General features: G+C 42.9%; 1 protein-coding gene across 1 annotated transcript in view; it reads right to left on the bottom strand.

Moving 5' to 3' along the window:
- Nucleotides 1-1,568: 1,568 nt before the first annotated feature.
- The window catches only part of LOC148819689 (uncharacterized), a 31,189-nt gene continuing 5,868 nt past the window's right edge, over nt 1,569-26,889 (bottom strand). Inside the window, exons 8-20 of the mRNA XM_088934543.1 lie at nt 23,603-23,683; nt 22,161-22,226; nt 21,398-21,511; nt 17,223-17,297; nt 16,605-16,694; nt 15,029-15,121; nt 10,480-10,572; nt 10,055-10,144; nt 6,629-6,727; nt 4,756-4,774; nt 4,270-4,318; nt 3,493-3,559; nt 1,569-3,085 (exon numbers count right to left, since the gene is read on the bottom strand). Coding sequence (XP_088790669.1) covers nt 3,509-3,559; nt 4,270-4,318; nt 4,756-4,774; nt 6,629-6,727; nt 10,055-10,144; nt 10,480-10,572; nt 15,029-15,121; nt 16,605-16,694; nt 17,223-17,297; nt 21,398-21,511; nt 22,161-22,226; nt 23,603-23,683 — 920 coding nt within the window. The 3' untranslated portion in view covers nt 1,569-3,085; nt 3,493-3,508. The remainder of the gene's footprint in view (nt 3,086-3,492; nt 3,560-4,269; nt 4,319-4,755; nt 4,775-6,628; nt 6,728-10,054; nt 10,145-10,479; nt 10,573-15,028; nt 15,122-16,604; nt 16,695-17,222; nt 17,298-21,397; nt 21,512-22,160; nt 22,227-23,602; nt 23,684-26,889) is intronic.

Here is a 26,889-nt window from a genome sequence, read left to right as displayed (position 1 = left end):
TTAGAACTGAGTACAACTGAGGCGATACTGTAGCTCTATTACACTGGTTTGGGATTTGGAATTGGAAATTCAGCCCATTTCTGTTCCCACTGGTCACACAGGTTATGGCTGCTCATATTACAAACTGATGGTTCTGGGTCTTCAGATACAGGACAGAGAGATCAAGTGTTCACAACAATCTCTATAGGAAACCACACACACAAGTGGATCAAGCCAATCCGTGCTGAGAACTCCTTTTCTCTCTACCTGGTCTTCCTTTCAATATAAAAAAATGTGAATTGCAGATATTTTGTTGTTACAATAAAAAAAATAATAATAGTCTGCTCCTGTGCGTGTGACCGCGACTCTGTACCGTGAACGCGCAGCCAGGCTCAGAGAGGGCGGGGTTATTACATCAACAAGACAACATTAATTAGATACTGTTTATGAATTATTGTGAACTCTAAAAATGCTCTGGTTTACAAAGTTATGACCCATAATAACAGTATTATTAATGAAAGCAATATTAAAGCATGCTCTGTAACCGCGTTCTCCCATTTAGTTCTGTTTCTATTTTATGTCGCACGATGTAACCGACAGCTGCTTGTACTCATATTGATAATAATTATTAATAATAATCCCGCGTTTTCTCCCTGATCCCTCAGTGATGGTGTGGAAAGCGGTGAACAGTGATATTAATGTTCCTGCGCTTTACAATCAGCTGACGCGCCGCTCAGAGCACTCGAGTGGAAATCCCACATTTTTTAAAATACAATTACTACTCTGACGGTGTTGATTAAATCATCACCGAGGAAAATATAAAGTATAAAACAAGATGCCGGGAGATTCCAAAGTGTTGGGCTGAAACGTGTCACTTTCCCGAGAGTCATGGGGATTTTCCAGCTGCTCTGATACGGGCGCTGGAGGGACTTCAGCAGCTCCGACATTCGCTGACATTGTGCCAAAAGAAGAGCGTTTTCCTCCGAAAGGTCAAACTCCTGCTGTTTCCAGGTCTTTTCTGAAACCCTTTTAGCTGCCTGACGCTGAGGTCCTTCATAACAGCGTCGAGCTCAAGTGTGTGAAACCTCACAGCCCCTGAGTGGAGCCGCAGACCCGATTCCTGTGGTGTATATTCACGATCATTTCGGCCACATGTCTCGGTGAGTCACCGCTCTTCAACTTGTAAATACAGCGCGCACTCGACTCAGTTCATTAAACATTCTGTATAACAGGTATTAAACTAACAGCGGCAGACTACAGTGACATTTATACACAGCATATGAGCAGTATATCTATATAAACTAACTGAAGATCTCCAGGTGCTTCAGTCTGGTCACATGAGTGATCTGTAGATCACTGAGCTGAAGATCTTTACAAGCTGTTTCGTCAAGGAAAGAGCTCCATCAACACAGCTGGGAATGTATTTCAAAAACATCTTTAACAAATAGCAATGATGCTGAAAGGACAAAGACAACAGAGGCATGTCAACAAGGACATGAAGGACAGACCAGACGAAGACAAGGAGAGAGAAGGGGGGAGAAAGAGAGGGGAGATTGAGGATGAAGAGAAGGACCAGTCAAGAAATCAGATTTATGACACTGACTTTTATTAAAAATTCTGCTGAAAGAAATAATACATTAACACATGTAAGAGACATACATGTATGATGAGAAACAAAAAAATATAAATTTAAAATACACAGTCAATTGTCCACATTTAGCAAGTTCAAAAGTGTGGGAATAAAAGATCAATTTGCTCTGAGCAGTTAAAGTCAGAGCCCAGGTGGAAGGAGCTCAAGTTCACTGAGCAGGGGCAGGTCATGACAGACCTTTCTTGACTTCAGTTTTCTTCAAAAGGTTTGAAACACATTGAGCATCAAATTCAACCTTGGTGATGGTCATGCTGGTCAAACAGGGTAAAAACCATGTAGTTCATCAGCCAGCTCTCTGTAAGTGTTAAAACCATCAGTGTTCACTGTGCTTTTGGAGAGATTACCTCTGTCCTGCAGCCTCACCCTAGTTTTCATTCTGCTCCATGGACATTTCTAGAACTTAGTGCGCCTTTGAGTTTTTCCTGGTACTTGAATCTTCTCGAACGTCAGACCTGACTTCCCTCTTCACAGGCTCGCTGCCCTGTGGTGAAGCAGTGTACTTGTGGCAGGTTGGCTCTTCTGTGACTTGTTTACCCAAGGCTCACTACCTGAATAAACTTGAACGGGTTTTGTAAGAATCACTGTTTCCCTGCAGAAAGATGAGTAACTGCAGAGCACAGCTGTGAGTCTGGCTGACTGGGCGCAGGTGTAACAGGCCAGACCAGCCGGTGCAAGAAGAACAGACCCTGACTGGCAGCACTGAGCTTCCTCCCTCTGCAGTGCTGTCCTGCAGGTGGGTGTGAGGAGCAGTGCTGAGCTCAGACGAGCCAGGAGAAGGATCCACAGCAGCCTCATACGCCTCTCTGATTGAACCTGGGTTCTACTGTTACAAGCTGGGCAGTTGGCATACTGGGAGAAATTATTCAAAGACTTTCTCGGGTTGCATTGGTTAAAATCGCCCAGGATCAAATTAGGTGTGGTGGGGGGACAGAGCTTTAACAGAGTCACATTACAAGGGCTGTTTACTGTCTTTGTATCATTTGCTTTGGGGAATGTACACAACGGTTATGGACATCTGGGGGAATTCTCTGGGCAGACGAAAAGGTCTCCCTGATACTGAGAGCAAGTCAATATCAGTCAGACAGAGCCTCTCTCACACTGTGACGATGCTGATACACTCCCAGACAGTTCTGTCTCAGTCCAGCACGAGCAGGGCGCCAAACCCATCAAAGGTCGCACAACCTCACAGTGTGTGTCTGTGGGTGTTGGTGACACTGAGCAAGTGTTGGTGGGAGTTCAGTGGGAGTTCAGTGGGAGTTCAGTGGGAGTTCAGTGGGAGTCAGTGGGTGACAGTGGGTGGGAGTGGGAGTTAGTGGTTGACAGTGGGTGTCTGTGGGTGACAGTGGGAGTGAGTGTTCCTGCTCTCTTCAGGTCTGGAAGCTGCCATCAGTCAGACTCCTTCTTGAGCTGAGCTGCTTCTGGGCTTCTCTCTTCTTCGGGGGGGTTAGAGTCTCTCTGTAACAGAAAGAGACACTTTCACTGGACTGCAGTCTGTCTGTGAGGGACTGTCAATGGATCAGCCTCTACAAACCCACAGGGGATAAGAGAGCCACACACTCCAGCCCTGTGTCAGACACAACAAGACAGGGTCTTGATATGTTGTTATGAGGTTTTATCAGATATTGTTAACAGTGGTTATTTCACTAGAGTAGTATGAACAATTATAACAGGTTTTTACTCAGAGTGGTAATTTTGGAATATAATAAACAGAGTTGATTTATGAAAGCACCCTCAGATCCAGATACAAAGAAAAGGAGACACTAATAACTGCTAATTAAAGATGTGTGTGATTCACAGCCTGGACATCTGGAGCAGCAACAACTCAAGAGCCTTTAGCAAGAGAAGAGTCTGGTGTTAAATACCTCCTGCGTTGCAACATCAGGCCCTTATTGAACGCATGATCTCCAGTTCCTGAGGGGGACCTGTGTCCTGGACAATCAGACAGGAGCATCAGGAACAAAACCAGCAAACAGCTTATTATTAATTTATTTATATGTTATTAGTATTACTATTATTATTATGATTATTATTATACAGCCCTGCCTGTGTCCTGTGACGACAGCTTCATCAACAGGAGAGTGAAACAGTCCTGTAACTCACCTTTCCAATCCTCCTGTCCATAAACTCTCCTACAGTCTGCTGCCCCTCATTCCGAAAGTCTTTTCCTGCTTTTATTGTGTTTTGTTCTCTTCCTTGTCTGTTGAGATTCTTCTTCCAAGCACAACATTGTAGACTCCTCATGCAGCTCTTTCCTCTCTCACATCACGAGACAAAGCTAAACTGAGTTATTCCTTTTGTTCTTTAATGCAGCCACAAGCCTACCATATAGAAATGTCATTCTGTTCAGCCAGGATCAAGCCCCTCATTGAAACTGTCAGCCCAGGTGTCCTCACTGAGATACAGAGGACGACTGAAACAGTCTTTGGAAATTTCCCTGCACACTGACTTTCGATTTCCCTGATGCAGAACTTTCCCAGGCATCAGCCCTGGACAAACAGGATCCAGTTTTATCAAGTGCAAACCTATAACACCCATCAGTATAAATGCCTCTCAGCTTTCTGGACTCGTCTGGTATTGGTCTTTTTGTCAGTCCTAATAAGAGCTGGACAGAAGAAATTGAGAAGTACAGTATACTGTACCTGCTGTTTTCGCAATGATTTCCGTAATGTGGATAATTTTTCCTTTATCCTGTAAAACATAAGCGTTATTTTTAGTTTTTCATACATATATATTACAGGAATTGAATGTTGAAGACTTTTTTATACAGTACTTAAATGTTTTTGCTTCAGAAGGGCATGCTTGCTGAAGTTTAAACACAGTTGAAGAGAGGTGGATTACTTAATTAGAATGACTTTACACATTATTACCCTCTGTGAAAATGCAAATGAATGATACATAACAGACTTTATACTCATTTATATTTATAATACTTCAGGTTTTGAGATGACTGGAAACTCCTTTTTTGGTTACCTTTGTATGTTAATAAAAACACATATGTAAAAAACCACAGTTGAAATGCTTTCCTGACACTTTTCAGAATACATTCTGCTTTGTTTATAACAGCTTGAAATCTAATTTCCTGTACATACATATTCAAAGTGAGTAATATTTGGATTTTTACTTACCCACGTTTGTTTCTTTTATCTGGAGAGGAACAAGAACAAGTTTAGACAAACTACACATTCATATAAGTTTAAAATAATCAAAAAGAGAAATACTGAAGATGCTGTAATCTTAAGGTTACCTAAGAAACATTAATCAAGTCTATAAGGAAGCATATTGGTGTCACAGAGTTAAGCAATGGTCATTATAATGAGATACATATATACATAGATATACATATACCTGTACCTGTACCTCATCCCCACAATTGTGATGAGTCAACAGTCAACAGAGCTGAGCAGTACAGTACCTGTACATATACAGCAGCACATATAGAGTACAACACCACCCAGTCTGGACCAGAGCATTACCCAGCCTGAGGTTGTGTTGAGATTAACAGAGGCTGATAAATCAAGTGTCTCCTTCAGCTGTGACACTTCCTTTGTCACAAGACGAGTATGTCTTTCTGTATGAGACACACCCAATTCTGTTTTCACACAACGTCACACCAGTATTCCCAGGAACAGGTCAGAGCTGTGAATGGTGATGTAAATAAGTTCCCAAGCACTGCTGATGTAATACACAATGCTAAAAACCAGTTTTAGTTTAATTGATGTGATGAGTTTCTGTCAACATTATTATATTTGTGAATTGACTGCAGTTTTACTGAATATACAGCAGGTGCTGCAAGTGAGGCTGCTTTTCACCCAAGCGCACGAGCCTCTGTTTCAAAGTATAATATAACAGCAAATGTCGCACTGGGGTGAAACACAGCAGCACTAATTAATAGCCTCTGTAAATTCAACAGAAACCTAAATAAAAGTGTTGTGCCTGAATGGACACGCTGCTTCATTCCTGAAGTGCAACACTGACAACAGGAAACCGAGACAAACTTCCTGCAGAGGGCATTATCTCTCACCAGACCAGCTGCTGTCTGGTATATCTACTGTACACAGTATATCTTCCAGTTGATCTCATTTCTGGGCCTCAGTACCTCTAAGAAACTACAGCAGGAACCTGCCTGTGTCCCTGGCTGTCAGACTCTGAGATGTTCCAGACTTACTGTGATCAGTTCAATTAAGGAAGGACCTTCTGTGAAGAGGTACCTGTAGGGTGAGGGTGTTTAAAACCCTTTAGTGATCCAGGCACCCAGAGCCAATTTCCACCTGGAATATTCTCCCCTCAACACAGCAAAGGCCTGGTTTATGTCTTACTCTGAAGCTGACCCCTGGGGCATTAAGTGTAAACAACCACATTTCTTTTATCTCTTAAGTTGTCCTCTCAACTGACAAATATATACAGAAAAAAAAACAGCAGGCAAAATTTTGTTTTTCTGTCTTCAAACATCAATTTTTCAGAAGCTGGTGTTCAAATGAAACAATCAAGAATTCTGCAGCAGAATTCATTACTTCTCTTGCCTTCAATTGCTTAGATAACAAACTTTATTTCACTGGGAACAACAGCATCCAAGAACTGAATGCCTTGTAAATGCCTGGAATTCTTGGTGAGACAGGTGGACCTGCTTGGTCAGTGGGCAGCCTCCTGGCCAAAGCAGGAGGTGACTCGAACCCCATTCAGAAGGAGACAAGCTGTAGGGCAGAGCTGGGTGACTGACTTGTTTATCCCTCCTGATCTTCAGTTACTGGAAAAGCTTCCAGTAAGGGTATCAGTTGAGTGAAATTGTAAATACTCAACTTCTTTACAATGCTCACATGTATTTTATCATCTTACATACAGTAACTGTGTCAATAAAATCCTTTCCTAGAATGTTCCAAAAATTGCTTGCATTTTTACCACAGATGTTAAAACACCCTTCAGTTTTCTCCTGCTCTGTCTCTGTCCTCCATTACTGCTGTATAAAGGATAACTGCTAGAACTCAGGACTGAGATACTCACAGTAATTATACATCAGACGAACAGCACAGCAGATCACATAAAGGGATTCACAGGGCACGACCACCAAGCGAAGATCTTTCACAACACGGTAGCTTTTAGCTGGAATTCAAGACATTGAAAAACAAGCAAATGGTAGCAGATCTGAGCAATGTGATATTATAATTTCAATGATTCTTTTTAAAACTGAACACAACTACTGACATTCAGAAACACTTGTATCACATACTGTATGATGACAATACTAGTGTAGTGATAATAGTTGAAAATACCTTACACAAGTCTCCTCAAGGCAGTGGACACTAAACGCTTTCAGAGTTTAATACATTTATTTTGTCTGTATGAATCAAGGTTTGACTTGGCTTATGAACATAAATGTGTTTTTAAATGATGATGCCAAAACTGCTTCAGAACATTAGGCAAGGGCAATACATTTCAAAGACAACAAAGTAACCAGTCATTCATTTCTGTCACTCATCCCTCTCATGTAGATTCTTCAGACAGTTCTTTCCTGTTTTTCCATTTCTCTCATTCCTGTCTTGACAGTAAGACTATAAAGAGCTGGTAGTTATGTGATTGTGTTCTTATTACAAAGATGAGCCAGGAGATTTGAGATCAAAGTTTTATGGAGAGATCAGACCAAGACAAAGTTTTATAAAAGTAACAGAAAGCTGAATGTCTGGTGAAAGTGAAAGATAAAGGTGATGAGGAAGATGAAGGTGTGGTGAAAGTTGAAGGTGTGGAGGAAGATGAAGGTTAGAAAGTTGAAAGTGAGGAGGAAGATGAAGGTGTGGTGTGAGTTGAAGGTGAGGAGGAAGATGAAGATGTGGTGACAGTTGAGGGTGAGGAGGAAGACGAAGGTGTGGTGACAGTTGAAGGTGAGGAAGATGAAGGTGTGGTGACCGTTGAAGGTGAGGAAGAAGATGAAGGTGTGGTGACAGTTGAAGATGAAGGTGTGATGAAGGAAAGGAAGTGCAGGTGCTCTAGAGAGCAGCACCTCATCAGTAAGAGTGGTGGAGGCAGTGTCCTGGCCTGGGCCTGGAACTGGCTCTCCTCTTGACTGATGATGAAGGAATGGATTCTGACAGGGACACAAACATCATGGAGAAGAAAACCCTTCAGTATTTCTAGAGTTGAGCTCCTTCATGCAGGATCACAGTGACCCAGAGCACACAGGCAGATCAGAGCAGAAGACTCTTGGACTGAACAAGACTGAAATCCAGTAGATCCTGAAGTCTCCCACCCCAGGAAACAGCAAGAACTGCAGGCAGCTGAAGCAGAGGCTTGCAGAGCAGCTCAGTGATCACATACAGAGCTGGGGGAGCTCATGGGTCACAGACTTCATACAGGTCTAGTCTCAGAGGGATCTGCAGCCACACACTGACTTCACTCTCTGACACTGACTTCATGAAAGTGTCATGAGTATGTACAGTACACATGGTCACAAGAAACCACTTGGTTGAGTACAGAGTATGAATTTACTCTTCAGTATGTATTTACTAGAATGTGCTTGGTTATGGACTTCCATAACCAAACCCTTAGAACACACTCTTTTTTCATTAACAGAGGATACCCCACCCATGTTATTGACAGGGCCCTCTCCTGTGCCCTTGGACAATCAACCCAATTAGGAACTTCCAGACTCACAACCACATTCCCTTGGTGCTTCCCTATCACTCTAACACCCTTTCTGTCCCCAGGGCTTTTAATGGTAACTTTCCCATCCTACAGGATGATCCCTCCATCGGTACCCTTTTTTTCTGACCACCCCATTGTCTCATTTCGCCAACCACTTTATCTGTAAATTTCTTGTTCTCCCTTGACCGCCCACAGCAATCATCCCCACCAGGCGCTTTCCCCTGTAACAGAACTTGCTGCCTCACATGTAAATATATATCCCATAGCACGCACATTAAAGGCCCCTCTGGACAATTCCGGATTACTTAGATGACATCTTGTACCTCCAGCAACCTTATTTACTGCATCTCTTTCAGAAAATACCCAGCTATGTGCATTGATGAGACAGGAAGGAGACTGGGAGACCATTTCTTGGAACATGTTCAGGCTGTCTCTAGGCTCTCATAGCCCATAGTTTCCCATTTCACCTCTAGTGGTCATGATCATACTGATCCCTCTGATCCCACACATGATTCCTTACTGATCCCTGATGCATTCTAACAGAGAGCCTTTTAGAACTCCTATTGTAGAAAGACAAAATCCTAAAAGAAAATTCTCCTGAAACGAGGATCACACCTTCCCCCGTCTCTCAACGAGATTTGTTTCCTTCTAATCCTCTCTTTTATTTTTCAGGTTTTGACTTCACTCCTCTACACCTCTCTTAACTTTACACCACCGTAGTGTCGATACTGCTTCTCTCCTGCTCCCGACTCCTGTCCTGGCTTTTGATATGTTGTTTTGTTCTCCCCTGCTTTATCAACTGCCAGTTTTCCTCTCTCTCCCACAGCCAAAATATTGTCTCTCTTTTCTTTTCAGCATGGAATAAACCTTTACTTGTTCCTTTGCAGCCTGCGCATGCTGACACAGCAACCTACTTGAGTATGGATTTATTCTGTTATGATCAAATATTAGCAGGAAATTACCAAAGAATTAAACATACAGTACTCAGTGTTTATATACCTGAGCATGATTGGTTCATACCCATAATCATTTATGCAACTTTTTTGAACGTAGAGCAAAAATAACTACTTGACTTTGCTGTCCCAATACATTTGGAAGACCCTGTAAGCCAAAGGTTAGTAGTTTCAAAAGATAGTAAGTAGAATTAGATGTAACTGTTCCAGCTGCGTCACAAGTGGATATTAATAAGGACAGAGAGGAGCCCCTGGCCAAACAGGATCAGCCAGTGTGGGTAAGAAGGGAAAGTGTGGAAGGTGGTGTAAAATTCCAAGACAGTGGTTTGTGAAGAGCAGCACATGGGAAAACAGAGCAAAGAGTAAAGTTGAAAGAGAAGAGCTAACTGAGTTTAAATAACTTATATTAATGAAAAGTGACAAGTGTAATGAAGACTGTGATTGGGTATCACAGGGTGAATCTTATTGAATTCAGTGTCTGGTTACGTTAGTGATTAATGAAGATAAAGAAGAGTTAGTGGAAAGGTCTGATCGATTGAAACATATAGAGAAGTGAAACTTAAGACCATGCAGACTCCCCCGAGAGAAGACTAGTGAATCACCCAGTAGGCTGGAGTGTCTGACTGTGAGATTGAACACAGAGCACTAAAAACACAGAACACTAAGGTGACATGTCGGCAGTCTTTAATGTGCTTGTGTTGCCACAGGAACACTTGAACTGAATAGAAAAATATTAACTAAAATATTTGTTCACCTTAAATACTTTATAATTTTTCCAATGATTAAGAAAAGTAAAAGTCTCACAGGCATAAGTGGACAGATAATAATGTTTACTTACTGGTTTTAAGAATTAAATCCGTTGCGAGTGCAGTTGAATTCACTAAAGGCAATGCAAAGTACCAAAAAATAAAGATCCGTAGTAAAACATCTGAAATGCAGAAAGATGTTGTTATTATTGAAGAGTGTCTGAGCAAATGGGTTTTACAGGATGAGCCCAGATGAGGAGTGTAGAACACAGTGAGAACAGCAGGGAGGGGTGGAGGAGAACAGGACAGATGAGCCAGATGTGTCACAGGGTCAGTCTGAAGGAGGACATGAGGGGCTCTGGGACACTAAGCAGCAGGAAGTCAGAATGTGAACTGAAACTGCAACATTCACACACAACTACTTAGAAGAAGCACTCAGTCATGCACAAAATTAGAACATACACTGTCCTACCATATTTATCTTTCTCTGTAAACACTTAAATAATTTCTACTGTACCATCTTCATCTTCATCTTCATCTTCCTCTGTAAAGACTGTTCCAACAGCCAGAATCCAGAGAAACAGGACTTCACAGATGAGTCCAGGTCCCCCTGTAATCATAATTAATAATCACTGTAATTACCTGAGAGTCACAGCAGGTGAGCATCAGAGTATCTTTCCAAGGAAAACGCAATTTCACACTGACAATTTCAGCTGACGTTACCTGAAAAAATAAAACTGTTTCAACAGTTCAACACCTAATCCACTTGCAAAACATGTAATAAACATGTCCTCGTCATTAAGAGCAAAAAGAAGAAAACAGACTGGGCATGAAACTTTTAGAAAACAGTAGGAATATCAAAAGGACGGAATCATCACAGAAGTGCAGCATGTTACAGGGAAAGGACTTTATATTATGAACAAACAGCTGAAATTGGGCCAGATGTCAAAACTAGAAGGGCATATACAGTATATATATATAAACTCGTAAGAGGATGAAAGTGTCACCGAAGTTCAAATACAATTGAAAACTGGGTTTCCTCAAAGCACCATATAAACTGACAAATCTGATTTTTTTTTATTTGTACAAATTTAATTGATAGAAATGCATGTGCCGTGTGTTAATTATATGAAGTGATTAATATCCAGATGTGATCTTAATTCTATGAACTACATCAATGACTTTAAAACAGAGAACAGCAGAGTCACAGTGTCCACCTGGTGCTCCAGAAGCGTCTGTGTCTCTTCTCTTTTAAACAGACAACAGCAGAGTCACAGTGCCCATCTGGTGCACCAGCAGGATGTGGTGGTTAACATCTATGTAATGAGTTAGTAGGATTTAGTCAGATTTGGTCTGGCCTCTTTCCTGGGCCAACTTGCCAGAACACATGAACTACTGTACACTTACAATCAACAAGCCTTTAGCAGGTTATCAATATTTTTAATTGATATTATATAAATAACATTTAAAGGGAGTAAATTCCAAAATCCCTATGAAACATCACTATTGATATACTGATATACTGTACTGTATGTCATGTCATGGGGGTTTTGTTATTCTGAATCTCCTATCCAATATTTTCAGTTCCGGGAGGGAGAGTCCATGTGAACGCAATGCATGAGGTTTAAAAAGCTAAGCATGAGTGTCAAAATTGGCATCTTTGTTTCAGCTCAAATAAGCTTTGAATAAAATGAGCAGTCCCAATGCCCATGTAGTCCAGCTGCAGGATCTGTGTCTCTTTAGAACACAGGTGTTGCTCAAGCAGTTGAGCAAAAACAGGACACGATTACAGGACTGCCACAAAAAATACCACCAGAGTTTTGCACTTCTGTATCTGTCAAAGCAAAAATCCAATAATTCTTTCTTTCAATGTGTTTTTTACACATTATTGTGCCTTGCGGTGAGATCTGATCATAGTGCTATTCAGCCTGTATCTGGAGAGGTTTTCTTTATTATTGACACTGCAGAGGAACGTAGACTTGTTAGGAAAATCAATATCAGTGAAAGTGCAGGTCCAGATAGTGTGTGTGGTAGGGTCCTACAATCTTGTGCAGATCAGCTTTGTAATATTTTTAGTTTTCTCTTCCAGATGTCCTTAAACTTACAGATCATTCCCTCTCTGTGGCAGAAATCCATCATTATTCCTATTCCTAAAACCGCCCAGCCTAGTGGCCTTAACAGCTACAGGCCGGTTGCCCTCACCTCTCTTGAGCTCTTGAGACAATAATGAAGCACCACATCACAAAGAGCACACAAGCCCTCATCGACCCCCTGCAGTTTGCACACAGGGACAGGAGGGGAGTAGACAATGCAAAACACGCATTGTTAAATCTGGTCTATCAACACCTGGACCAACCAGGGACCTTTGTAAGGATTTTATTTGCTGACTTCTCCTCTGCTCACAATACACCCACTGTTGCTTGCACAGAAACTCTCAAAGTACTGCACTTCAGTCTGAATGAGAACTTGATAAGCTGGGTGCTAGACTTCCTAACTAACAGGTCTCAACAGGTCAGACTGGGGAAGTGCTTATCTGACATTCGCTACACATCAAGTGGATCACCACAGGGCTGTCTTGTCCCTTCTGCTGTACATTTTATACACCAATGATTGCATAAGCAGACACACAGATAGACACCTCATGAAGTTTGCTGATGACACAGCCCAGGTCAGTTTATTAAAGGACACAGAATACCATCATGGGCCCATCCTAAATGATTTTACTAACTGGTGCAACGAGTTCTCCCTAAAGTTAAATGTTTCAAAAACGAAGGAACTGGTTATTGATTTTAGGAAAAAGACCACACCTCCTCAACCCACTATAATAGATGGTCAGCCTGTTGAAATTGTCGATGACTATAAGTACTTGAGACTGGTCATTGACAAAAACCTAAAATGGGACAAATGTTGTGACACAATCTTTAAAAAAGGCCAACAGAGACTCTTCTTTCTTAGGAGACACAGGTACTTTAAGGTAGATAAAACTATTCTTACACTTTTCTACAAATCATTCACTGAAAGTGTCTTCACATGCTGCTGCACTTGCTGGTGTGGCAACATGAGCACCGGTAACTGTAACAGGCTGGTCAATTAGGGAATATCAGGCGCAAAATAACCAGGAATAATCAAATCAACTGAAGTGTCCTTTACAGACAGAGGGTGACTAAGACAGCCAAAAGCATCAGGGAGTGTGTGTCTCACCCCTCCATTGTGAATTCACACTTCTCCCAGCTGGGAGACGCCTCTGTGTCCCCAGGTGTAAAACCAGCAGACTCAGGAAATCTTTCATCCCCACTGTAATCACACTCTTAAACAACGCAAAGTGACTACCTTGTCTCTTCTTTCTTTTCACCTGTAACACTGCTGTATTATCTTCCCTTTGATGATGTGTATTTGTCATTGTGTTGTGTTTGACTGTGCTGGAAAACAAATTTCCCCTAGGGGACAATAAAGCTTGAAAATTGAAATCAAAAATTGAAATTGAAAATTGAAATAACATAGTATACAGTGAAGTGAAAAAGAAAGAACACCCTCTTAAGAGTTGGTGGTTTTATGTATTAAGACATATCTGAAATTCATCTAGTCCTGAGCAGTAGTCCTAACAGTAGATAAATCTAACCCCATGTGACAGATGACACACACAAACTTTACTGTGTCATTATTTATTGAATAAAAAAGTCAGCCAACAACCAGAAGCCTTGTGTGAAAAAGTGCGTCCATATCAGTTAGGAAGGTAATTAGAATCAGGTGAGCTAAACAAGAGCACATGATTAGTTGATCATCATGATCATCCAAACCAAACATGACTGGAGCCAAGAACTTGAACCTTGCTAGAGAGAACGTGCTTTTCTGTGTTTTTTCAATGAACTGGGGTTTCCTGAGTAAAATATACCTCAGTTAGAGATGTCTTTCTGCTTAGTGTGCATTTTTATGGATAGGGATATAGGCTCCCATTTATCGTGTGGCACCCGAGTTTGGAGAGAGAGACTAAACTGCAGGTTGTATTGCATTTATTAAGAAGACAGCTTATCTCTTATTTTGGCCTCTGTAGGTATTGTTTAAGAGTTAAGTACTTAGTAGATCCCTGGGGGGTTTCTGGGTGATGAGGATATTAGGCCTCTGAAATGCCTTGTCTGTAAATACTGTACACAGTATGTCTGTAACTAGTGTGTTGTCTGTTTTGTTGTGTGTAGTACAGTTTGTGTCTTGTCATTCTATTAAATATTTGTTTAACCAAGTGTGCCTGGATTATTACTCCTCTCAGCAAAGCTGTGCCAGAGAACAAAGAGCTCACGTGCCTCTAGTTATACCAGCCGCTCGGTATATTGCTAGAAATCATTAACAAGTTGGGGGTTATGAATATTTATTTTATTAACTAACCCGCTTGGTCGCTCCTGATATTCACCATTTTCGTAACCCTCCATTTGTAACAGTATGTACGCCCTGGGGTAACTTTAACTTCGGGGTCCACGTTCCCCCGATGAGGGGCAGTGTACAGCACCACTCTCGGAGGAGAGCGCATGTAACAGTAGGAGAAAAGAAAAGGGAAGTTTCCTAAACAGGCTTTGAGCGGCGTGTCTGGATCAGTGCACATGGCTGTTTCGTGTCCTAACGTGATGGCCCCCATACCCCATGGCATCACACTGTGCATGAGCATTAATATGAGAGAGTTACATTAATATGTTAGAACTAAACTGTGATGCTGTGTCACACTTGAGACAACTCTGGGCTGGTGCAGCAGACATAATGCAGAGGAATCCGATGTACTAATGAGTGACTTAGTGTTTGCATCCAGCTTGTAAGACCTTGACTTACATCCTCTCTAGGCCTGGAGCATTACTTGAGTCCTTTCCTCACAGCAGCTGAAGAGCCGCACAGGGGCTGTCAGTGGGGCTCAGAGGAGTGGGGGTCCTGTTTGCTCAAGACTGTGGAAACGCTGGGGTGTGAGTGCAGCATGATGACATGTCCACAGGATGTCCTGATTCACATGAACTGACAGGTGGGCATACAGGAGGTCAGCTGTTGTCTAAACCTGCTGACTGTCACACACTCGCCCCTGTACATACCTCTGAGAGTGTCCAGGACACTGGCCAGATACAGCAAGCTCAACACGAGCAGAAGCATGGAGACAATCACAACTGCAGCTTTCTGACAGAACTCTGAAAAAGTAAAACATGCATTTGAATGAGGAAACAAATTGGCATCTTATTATGAACTAGTATTATCTGAATAAGAAAAACATGCAGGAGTCCAGGGTCAGGGCAGAAAGGAACATGCTGTTCACCCTCACACAGCCCTGCTTCATCTTCCACATTACATCTCTTTCTTCCTGAGACACATCACCTGTGGTCTCAGCTTTTTGTCCCTTCTAATTAATGCCCTCTGTAGTAAGCAGTGTTCTCTGGACATGCCCAACTGCCTTCTGGGACTGTGGGCTTTCTGGGGTGTTTTGTTTGGCAAACTGCAAAGGTGGAAGTTCAGGGGAGTGTTTAGTTTTGTGAATGATGCCAGACTGTATTTTTTTTAATCGGTGCTGCTTATGCCTCTACAGGCATCTTTGTCGCTGATAACTGATGAAAAAACCTAACGTTGGTTCAGCACAGTCAGGGTTTTATCAACATCATTTTTGCCTCTTGAAATGTCAAGGGTTTTGGTCACATGATAAAGAGGGATAACATGTTTCCACACCTAAAAGCATTAGTAGATTATCTTTCATATAAAAGCAATGGAACAGAGGTGTCTGAGAGCAAACTGGTTCATCTCCAAAGGCAGAAGTATGGCAATATTTTTTTAGAAAACTATTCAGTTTAAACTTATTCCTATGGTTAGTATTCTGGCGGAGATACATTATGGTTACAGGAGACATCAATTCATTTCCAGTCACCCTACAGCACATTGTAACAGTTATAATGACTATTGAAGTATTTTTAAGAATCCAGATGCAATGGTCAGCACCTGTATATTGTCAATATTTCTTTTTCTTGGGGGCTTCAAAGCAAGATGTTAGGAAAGCAAGGAATCCTAATTCCTTTTTATTGCCTGTATCTCTTTCATAGATATCATCTTCACGTTCTGCATCGTTATACAGTGTATCCAAGTTTATATATTGGTTACCGCCTGCAATACCCTGCAACTTGCCTACATTAAACATCATCTGCCAGGTGTTCGCCCACTTGTACTGAAGTTTGGAGTTTCTGGAGTCCAGATCAGCCAGATGTGACTTTCAGGAATCCTGAGCTTCACTGACCAGTGATGGATCAAGTAAGTCTGGACTCATCCTTCATACTTCACACATTGTCACAGATACTGAATTCACAAGAGAGCCCTCCGTCAGCGCTCTGCCACACAGGGCCTCTGCCTCTCGTGTCTCTGTGCAGTTACACTGGTGCAAGCTTACAGGTTGATGAGGGCTATCTGGGGAGCGGAGAGTTTAAATGTGCTCAGAGAAAGAGGACAGGAGAAATGAGACATCAAGTGAATTATTATGACAGCACTATAAGATCCGTATTAGTTATTCCTGTGACTTTTTGTAGTTAGAGCGTCTCTCCATGACAGAGCACCAGATCTTGTCCCAGTAGATGTTGACTCAGTAGAATCCTGTGAATCTGTATTTACAGCACAGTCAGCACTGTTCCTACTCACCTCCCCACAGTCCCCGGTGTGAACAGATCCTCTGAAGTGTCAGAGACACAACCAGGGCAATTAGAGCTACAATCAGCACAGTCAGATAACCTGGGAACAGAGGAGTGGATCAGGAAGGTATAGAACATGCAGCACAGCACACAAAAGAGTTGGAGAAACATACAGTTTCTTTAAGCCCTGTGGAAAATGGTCTTAGAGCAACAGATGCTGACAGTTAAAAATCACACATACAGTCATTTCAGTTGAAAGTGACTTCAGTTTAAACTGTAAACAACGTGAGGCTGGAAAGTGTAGCTGCTTCTATCACCATGCTGGTCTGTGTGGGTTTGTTCTCAGCACACCAGGTCCTTTACAGGAGAACGGGCAGAGAGTCCAGCCATCGTGGTCTCAAGTCTTGGTTTGTCAAAATATGGGCTGAAGCAGGATTACAGAGAATTCTCCACAATTACAGACATCACTGCCAATTTTGGCAGCTGTACCTGCAAGTGAGCAGCCATTTTGAGGGTTTGATCCATTCACTCCTTGTGGGGAGAGGTTAGAAAAGGTGTTCTAATATAACATCAGGCACATATATCATATTACTGATATATAGTGGATATACTGAACAGAAGTACTTACCCACTGTGAGACTTTGTGTGGAAGCTCTGAAAAGGATGAAGACAACAGTGCTGCCAACTGAACAAGCGAAGGAAGCTGCAGCAGAAAGAGAACAAAGCAGGTTCAGTATCTGTTAGTGCCACACAGTCCCTCTCCCCTGCTATCTTCACCTATAGTGGGGTACCACCCTCCAGCTCTCCCTGGCTCAGTGCCTCTGACAGTACAGGTGTCTGCACACAGCAGAGACCAGAGTCCACACATCGCTGTCCAGGCCTGTGGGAGGGACAGCAGAGTCCCCACCCTGTAGTGTGACCTGGCCTGGTCAGCATCGGGCGGAGACACCTCTATGGATATAAAGCTGTTACTGTAAGTGATGCCTGAGGACCAGTAGGTGGTGCTCTCCTCAGAACAACAATTTCTAATCTTTAAAGTAATTCAATTCAATTCAAGGTGCTTTATTAGCATGACCGATGGGTACAATCAGTGTTGCCAAAGCAAATAAAGTAATGATATTTACATTAAACACAACAAAAAATAAAAGTAAAATAAAATCTACAGACATATTACAGACATTTACAACAAACACATATTATAAAATATTGACATATACTGTAGGCGGATGGAGCATTATTGGGAGACAGACTCACTGTTCCTCAGGCTGTGACAGGAGATCACATACTGGGCTGCCAGTTCAACTGGGAGTTCTCTCCTCCCTCTCCCAGTAGGATTGGGACCCGTTGTGATTCTGGCAGGTGTGGGAACTCTGGGATTAGATTTCTGAATTTCGGGAAGAATGTTTCTCTAATCCCAGAGTATCTGTCACAGTGCAGTAGGAAGTGCACCTCTGTCTCTGTTTCTCCCCGCTGGCAGTGAGAGCACAGCCTGTCCTCTCTGGGCAGCCAGGTCTGCCTGTGTCGCCCAGTTTCTATGGCCAGTCTGTGGTCACTGAGCCTGTACTTGTCAGGGTCTGTTTCTGTTTGTTGTTTCTTATCTTGGTCAAATATTCGGCAAGTGTGTATTGTCTGTTTAGGGTTCTGTAGCATTCCAGTTTATGTTGTGTAACTGTGTGTGTGTCCCAGTGTGTGAGATATTGCTGTTTGACCTGTACTGTGATGTGGTTGAGTCTGAGTTGTGGTGCTCTCGCAGTGCTGTCCTGATGCTGGTCAGTGTCGGTGTTCCTCACTGTAGAGACAGGGGGCAGTATAGGGAATATCCCCTTTGGATAAGATATTAAACCTACTGGAGGGACCCATTAGTCTAAATAAAGCAATAATTATTGTTCTCCCTGGTAGATTTTCAATAATATTCCATTTGAAACACAACATGGTCAGCTCAGAGTCTATCTGCTGGCATCTCTTCCTCATCCCAGTTAATGTGGGATTTCTCTCCCATGTCTGCAGCACAGACCAGTGAGGGATATCAAGTGCAGTACAACCTGCAGCACCATCAATAATAAACCTCCACTGTCTTCTGTGTCGCCTGCAGGACCTCAGCTCTCTACAGTCTGGTGGGAAGCTGACCCAGTGGAAACAGAGAGGTTGGTCACATGGTGTCAGTCTCCAGGACTCGAGAGCTGGTCCTCACTGATCTGAGACAGCAGGGCTGGAGGGTGTCACAGTCAGATACGAACCCTCTGTCTTAGACAGCCTGTTATACTGCAGGCTGTGTTACTGGGAGACGGGCAGCCTCACAGTGTGACAGTACAGCTGTAGCTGGTCTCAGTCTCAGTGGTGGTGTTCAGGATGGGGCTGGATTCTGCTTTGTGCTGTCAGTGATACAAATCAGGCTTCAGCATCATCTTTCAACTCATGAAAGCAGGACCATCTCCCTTTGGAAGGGTTTTACAGATGTATTGATTCAGTATAAAGATGTGTTGTTAACTGTTTCTCAGTACTGTTCCTGTCCACATCACTCTGCAGGAACATTTTGCTGCCCATGATTCAGGATGTTTCTCTCACTGTCTGGTGTTTCTATTTTGTGTGTCTCAGGTTCTGCTTGGCCCTGCAGGGTCTCCTCTGTCACACACTGAGGTAAGAAGACCATACCTGTACTGCTGATGCTTTGAGAAGATTCCCTCTGCTCTGATTTGCTTTCAGAAGATTCGCTCTGCTCTGAATTGCTTTGAGAAGTTTTCCTCCACACGAAATACACTGAAGTGTGGAACCATCTAACTAAATTTAAAACACCTATTTTTAAAATTGTGATATTGTGAAAAAGTACTAAAACTCAGCAGACTGTTCAACAGACTGTGTTCAGGAGGGATTTGTGAATATAAATGATTACATCACTTCCTGAAACACTACACTGTCAACAGCCTCATCTTCCTGCACCCCTCCTCTACCTCAGCTCTGCTCTTTAGCTGCCCCTTGGATTACATCATTTCCTGCAGGAGGGCCCTGAGGTGCAGGTGCCTCTGGGAGCTGCCTGAGCCCCTGCACTGGTCTGAGCCACGTTTGTGCCTCTGGAAGGAGTGTTTGTGCTGCTCTCCTTCCTCAGAAAGTGCGCCCTCGATCTTCAGGGAGTGACGTCACTGAGCCTCTGAAGTTGTGCAAAAACAATCTCCCAAATATGTGATTTAGATTTAAATCTTTTATAGCCAAACGCCTGGCTGTGATACAGAGGTTTTAGGACTGCAGTATATAGTGTCTGAATTTCCTGACTGGTCACTGCTCTCTGGTGTTTGTCCAGACTAGCGACAGGTATATAAATGTAGCAGCTCTTCATTGACCATGATTTTACGTCATTTGAGGCCTCAGTGACGTACAAGCTCTAAGAGATGGTCAGGCATTTCCCAGTGCCAGTACAGATGTTGGACACGTATTGTACATACTGTATCTTCCCATAAACAAGTGGCTCAGAGAAAAGTCATTCTTTCTAAAATTGTTTAATTCTACATTTTGACTCATGAAAGCCTTGTATGTTCACTCAGAACTGTTGAAATATTATTGTCTACGTCTGTGAGGTGGCAGCATTTACCCAGTAAAGTAAACAGTGACTCAGTACACTGTAGGGCACCAGGATAGAAATACTCTTTATTCCACTTTGTACTTTTCTATCTTTAAGCATTAAGACACGCTCAATAAATATTTTTCAGAAAATGAAAGCATTAAACTTCCTTAATCTTTTTTTAAAAAGGATAAGCAGATATCTCTCTCAGTGAGGTTAAAGTTTTTTTAAAATTTCTAATTAATTCTCACATGTTTGAGTGCGCAGATAATACACAGCTCTCACTTCAAATGGAGAAGATCTCTGTCCCTGGACAGAGGAGAAAGCAGAGTGGGTATGAAAACTAGCTGAAGCAACAATTCCCTTTCAACTCCACATGCTGAGTGATGTTGTTCCCTGGAGATAGGGGGCGCTGCTTCCCAGGAAGGAAAGCAGCACAAACACTTTTAGTGGCACAAACTGGCACAAATGTATCTGAAATAAATCTGGTGAGAGTCATTGTTTGTGCTGCTAGTAGGCAGGAGATCTTCCACCTAGAGAGTTCAAACATCTTAGGTCTAACTCCTCAATAATTAAATACTCTTAAATGTTATTCTTTGTGAATCAGTAATTATACAAAGCATGGAAATCTATTCCTGAGCTTAGTTTCCCTTTCATATGTATCAGTTATGTCAGAAAGGACAAACCGTGGAGTGGCAGGAGAGCGATAAAGACCCTATGTGTACTGTAGCGTCGAGACAGGGGTTAGCCCAGGCTCAGCGGTTCAGGAAATGCCATAGAGACCTATGGCCTCAGGCCACAGACAGGAGTGACCTGGTACACGGTGGGCCTAAGGACATCCGAACATCAGTGCTGAACGAGGGGCAGAGCAGAAGCAGGAAGTAAAGAGGCTACACAACAAGACACAGCAGAAAGACAGAATAATCACAGGGAACTAGGAACAGGAGGAAAGCAGAGCACCCTCTAGGTGTACTGGGCGTGACAATATGTTAGTTTACACAACACTACATCAGTAAGAGATCTAGTTGCTCCCTGTGGTTCTCTAGAAAGCTCAGTGTTCTTATCGGGCGTCTTCTTGTGAGAGTCCTAATCCTTCCTAGTGAAGTCTGCTCTCCTCCCTCTATGTCCATCACTTTGTTTGACATGTTCTGGAACTCAGACCTAGCAAGGGGAAAGGTTATAACACACTTCTTCACACTGAATAAGACTCAATCTCTCTCTCCTGGATCTGAGAAAGCAGCTGTTCTTACCTTTAATAAAAACCCCGCAGAGAGAGGAGATCAGTGATGAGGTACAGGCCAGTCCAATACCTGCTGTAACAGCTGTGTCTGGTGTGTGGCTCTTGAAGTACTCCCACAGAGCAACTGGGAACACAGGGAAAACAGAAGAGAAACAAAAACATCTTCCCCTTCATTTCCTCTGACTCATTGACTTCATTTAGTAAATTTAGTGACTCAACCCCTGTCTCTGAGGTTTCTATGACCTGCTAGTGTAACTGTGAAGGCATCACTCCATTACTACACCAGGGTAACAGGGAAGGCTGTGTGTATCTACAGAAGAACACTATGAACAATTCACACACTTCTCCTAATAGATGTAGTGTCACAGGAATAAAAAGGGACACAATCATGACAACAAGCTTACATAGGGTGAGCTATTGTGCTGTATTGCACTGTTTATACACTATGAGTTTGATTTTAATGTTTAAACTACAATATGGCACTGTAGCTGTTTTGTAACAGTTGTAATAAACTGGCTTTAAGTGAACAGGAACACAGGACCAGTCCACTAACAGGGCCGGTCCAGCTGGTTACAGACTGAATACTCCTGGTCTGACTGTATACTGGCCCTGAGAATCACATCACACTCACACACTGGAGCAAAGACAAGCAGCTCAGCAGTCACTATACAGGACCTCAAACATGTGTGTGTTTATTACTGTAAATACAAGAGTTAACAGCTAATACTTCTCTGAAATTGGAAATAGAAACAATCAGTTTTAATTTTACTTACCAGACCACACCTCTGTTATCACAACAAAATGAATTATTGAGAAACTGATGGAAACTGAGTTCTCCACTGGAAAAAACAGACACAAACATGTGAATTGGACACCACTCCCCTACAGTGTCATTGAAGTTTAATTTTAACCAGCTCCTGTTAAAATCCACTACATTTCACTCACTGCTTTCATCACCCTCTGAACTCTGACTCTCCATGCTGAAGGAGAGGAACTTCACCTCAGTCCAGACCCTCATGGTGTGATCGAACACGCTCAGACTGCAGCTGAGCTGATGGCCAGGAGCCACCAGACTCACTGATTCTGTGGTCTAGTTCTACTGCTGAGGGGCTTGGTTCAGTTCAGTCATGTCAAGACAGCAGCAGGGAACAGAGAGGGAAAAGCAGACAGATTCCCCACCCTGAGGTCCTCCAGAGATCACAGCAGCACAACAGAGACTGTCAGTATCATTCACAGATACACTCTCATAACCAGTACTTAGTCAGTCTAAAGGAAAGATCATGATTCAGGATATGATTGAAACTGAAATGATAAACTGCACTGTGTATTTCTGGAGATCCAGCTACAGGTACAAGGAGATGAATAAAGACCCAGAAACATTCCTCTGCAGTGTGTTTACAGTGAGTTAAAAAAGTTAAACACTTTTTAGCCAGAACCACCCAGCAGCAGTTAAGAATGATTTAGAGATGGAGCTCCTTTAATGCTCTGGGGTTTGAACATGAGCTCCCCCTGCTGGCAGATGCTGGTATAGAAGTCTCAGGAACAGAACTGGCAAATGACAGAAGAGCAAGAGTTACAACTGGTCCTCGAGGGCAGCAGGGCTCTCTGGTTAGCAGTGCACCACTGATTTTAATGGGTGCAAAGAAAATATTATACTGAGCTGTGACCAGACTGAGGTTATGATCTTTAGGAAAATACAGAAATATATACTTTGTACTGTATGTTTATTGGTTAGCTTTAAGTTGTGTACATTTTATAGAGTAAAGTTTATAGAGAAGTTGAGCTCACAAAGCTGGTGACTTCAGTGATGATGGTGCTGAAATCAAACCCCTGATCACAGTTAGAATCCCTCATGTTCCCTCTGATCCTGTGTTGTCATTTGACGTTCAGGTTAGTAATGTCACAGCGACATAACTCTTGCAGATGAGTAACACTGCTCAGCTAAGACCCTTACTAACAGTGAAATAGTTAAGTCTGACAGTGAAATATTAATAAGTCTTTATACAGCCATTCATGTACAAACTAAAAGTAAACTGTCTCAGCACATACAGTAATTGATCTCAGTTTGCATGTTGTGTGAACTGTACTGGCTGCCACTGACATCCAGAGTGAGACAGGTTACTGTGCCTTCCTTATTCTGGTCACAAAAATCATCTTTCTAGGAAAGTACCAGAAAAAAAATCTTTGTACTGGACCTTTTCTCTTTAGAACTTACCAGATTTTCTTTTAAATGGTTCAATCCTCATCCGCTTCTGATACAGAAAACTATAGCGATTGATCACTTCCCTCAAAGACCCTGCAAAACAAATCACATCAGGAAACAACAGCAAACAGTAATTATTCCACAGAGTTAGTTCAGCAAATTCCTGCCTCAGATGAAATTCAAGCTTTGTGTCTTCCACCACAATTAAGTTAGTCTGGAAATCCTGCCTGATGTATTTTCATTGTTTGCTCATGACATCAAACATTAACACAGCCCATGGATGAGTTAAAATATGCATCAACTATAACATATTACAGTCTATCTCTTAGGTTCTATCAGTCTCATATAACCAAATCACATTATAGTCTCAGACACAAGTAAATACGCACTTACTATTGTGAACTAAACACAAAACATGCGTTTAAGAATAACGGCAGCTGCTCTGTGCTGGAGGAGAGAGAGGAAGAGGTTTTCCAGACTAGCAGCTCAGACAGCTCTGCCAAGGTAGTGACTTTCTGACTTCGGTCTGTAGAAACAGTCTGTGCTCAGTTTGTTTTCTCAGGGTCCACAGAGTACACAAAAGGGGCACTCAGGTTGTTCCGTACTATAGCTTTTTGTTCAGAATATTCTGGATGTCGACAAAAAGAAAGAGTCAAACTGTCTAATTTTGTTGATCAGGAAAAAATAACTGGGTTTCACAAACACACAATTTCTTTTGTTTCAGAAAACATATCTTGGGCAGAATGCTGTGCTTGACCGACTCATTCTCTTGGCCTGGTGTCTTGGAGAAAAGCTGAAGTCCTGCCTTGGACTCCTTGTAGCCATGTGGTTGTAAGATTGCCAGTTTAGAGACAGATTGAGAGAGCCAGTGGTTAACTGGGGAAAAATGACTTGTGTTCCAGTTTATATGGGGCAGCTCCACCAGCTGGTGATTGGCCGGGATGTTTGAGATGTTTGGTTCTGGTACCCACCCTACAGATGCTCTGGGTGACTGACCATGGTGTCACGGACGTCCAAAGGGACTAACCGTGGGGAGCGGAGAGCGGAAAAAGACCCATCTGCGTAGCGGCAAGACGGGAAAAAGGCCCGGGCTCATAGTGCAAAGAGTTCAGGAATGCCGTATAGAAACCTGTGCCCTCAGGGAGCAGACGTGGGGCGCCCTGGTGCTAGGCGGGTCTCAGGGCATCCGAACGTCAGTGCTGAGCAAGGACAGAGTGCAAGACCCGGAAATATATAGCCCAAGGGAAAGAGAGGGACCGGAAGGACAGCAGACCGGAAACCAGGGACAGGTCAGAGAAAGAGCGCCCTCTGGCTGCAGAGGGCGTGACACATGGCCTGTGACTTTTAAATCAGGTCCAGATGTGCCATTGCTCTCTGCTAGACATCCAGCATGGGAGTTTAGATCATCACTGTCCTGGGAAGGATCGTTATCGAAAGGACAAACTCATACAAAGACTAATAGGGCATCCTGAGACTGAGATTCCTGTGCCATCACACAGACAGGCACCAGGCTGCTTGGTCACACACAAAGATTATTATAAACCTTTGATAACACTTAATTCTAAGTGAAACACTGTATTAGGCCTTGTCCCCACAGATGTGTATTGCTTCTCTCTCCTTGAAGAGTTCTGTTCCATGTTTTCAGCAGCGTGGTGCAAGCTCCTGTTTGCAGGAAGCACAGAGAACGTGGACGTTGGCTCTTGTGGGATGTTAACTGTCCTGGACAGTTGTTCCTGGAATTGTCTTTTCATAGCAGGGTCCTTCGGTTTATTAACAGAGATGCTTTTCCAGTGGAGTTTCTGTTGATTGATGTGTTTTTGTGCTAGTTCTGTTGTGTTCACTGTGCGAATGAGCCTGTGGTCTGTCCAGCAGTTATCAGCATTGATCATGCCATATGTTATGCAGACATCACACCTTCAGACAATAATGTAATTGAGGAGGTGCCATTGACTAGATGGAGGGTAAACCCAAGAGACCTTAAACCTCTTCCTCTGGTGGAGTAAGGTGTTGGTGATGGTGCGGTCATGCTCAGTGCAGAGTGTTAGAAGGGGGTGGCCTTTGAAATTGAATCTTCAATCTCCTTTCTGTCTATCACCCTTCCACAGCTGGTGAACTCTCTGGCATTAAAATCACCAATCAGGATCAGGTTGTCTTTTTTCAGTGTATTTAGAAGTAATCCTTGGAGTAAACTGTAGTAGGTTTCTTTGATATCATCCTCCAAATCCAGCGTGAGCGATAAGGTGCTGACGATGGGATTATGTTGGTATTTGGCAAGTTTTAAATGCAGGGTCGTTAATCCTTCATTTATGCCTACTGGAAGTTCACTTAGGCGATTGACCAAGAAGTTGTTAGGATGGCAAAACCAATGTCATGAGACAGCTTGTCTTTCCAAAAGAAGGCATAACCTCCATCAATTTCTGTAAGTTCTCATTCCTCAGCAAGGCTTGTTTCTGAGTGCAGTAAAGAGGATATGAAACCGACTCAAACTGTACTTAATGAGCTACAATTACTATTCAACGCTCAGGGTGTTGAGAGTTTGGGTTAGCAATCGGGGTCCTGACATTCCAGGAGCCAACATTGATCTTGATCTTTTTTGACCCCTTAAGTTGGTGCTGCCTTGGTTTTGGTGAGCCAGACAGGATGTTGTTAGACAGAGTATGTTTAGAGCACCTTCTCTTGCTCCATTCCCTTTCTGGGGTGAGCAGGGTGGTTCCTTTGGGGCTGCTCAGTCACAGGCACAGCCAGAGACAGGATGCACTCCTGTCTGTTTCAAGCACATGACGACCCTGTAGCTGCTACCTTGGTGCCAGAGGTCAGGGCTAGGGGCTTCCAGCTGCACAGGTCTACCCTGCTCTCCACTAGCCAGCCGCCCAAGGGCTTGTGTGTTGGTAATGATATGTGTAAGTGATTAAAGATGGCACATAATTCCTGGAGGGTTCCTATGCGTGAAGATATTTACTGTATGTGCAGTGTCCGTTGCGCTGGGCTTGGTCAATAGCAGAGCAAACACCCAGACGATTGAGAGACAGGTCCTGAAGGAGTATTCAGTGGCTCCTCCACCAATTGCCATTGACCATCTGTCCCACTGGACTGGGCCGTTGGCCACTTGGTTTCTGCCCAGGAGTTTCTGTTGGGATTTATTCCCTTATCCTCCTTCCTTCCAGGCTTCCCAGGTTAGTGGGCAGCTTCACCATAGCCCCGCTAGCAGGTAATCCCACTGGCCTTTATGGTCTTGGTGGCAGAAGTCACCCTGTCCAGCAATCCTGTACTTTACCTGTTACCACTTCCCATGGTGAGGA

The sequence above is a fragment of the Atractosteus spatula genome, chromosome 16 (assembly GCF_055471065.1).
Source record: "Atractosteus spatula isolate fAtrSpa1 chromosome 16, fAtrSpa1.hap1, whole genome shotgun sequence".
Lineage (NCBI taxonomy): Eukaryota > Metazoa > Chordata > Actinopteri > Semionotiformes > Lepisosteidae > Atractosteus > Atractosteus spatula.
Note: the sequence above shows the minus strand (reverse complement) of the source record. Positions and strands in the feature narration are given on the sequence as shown.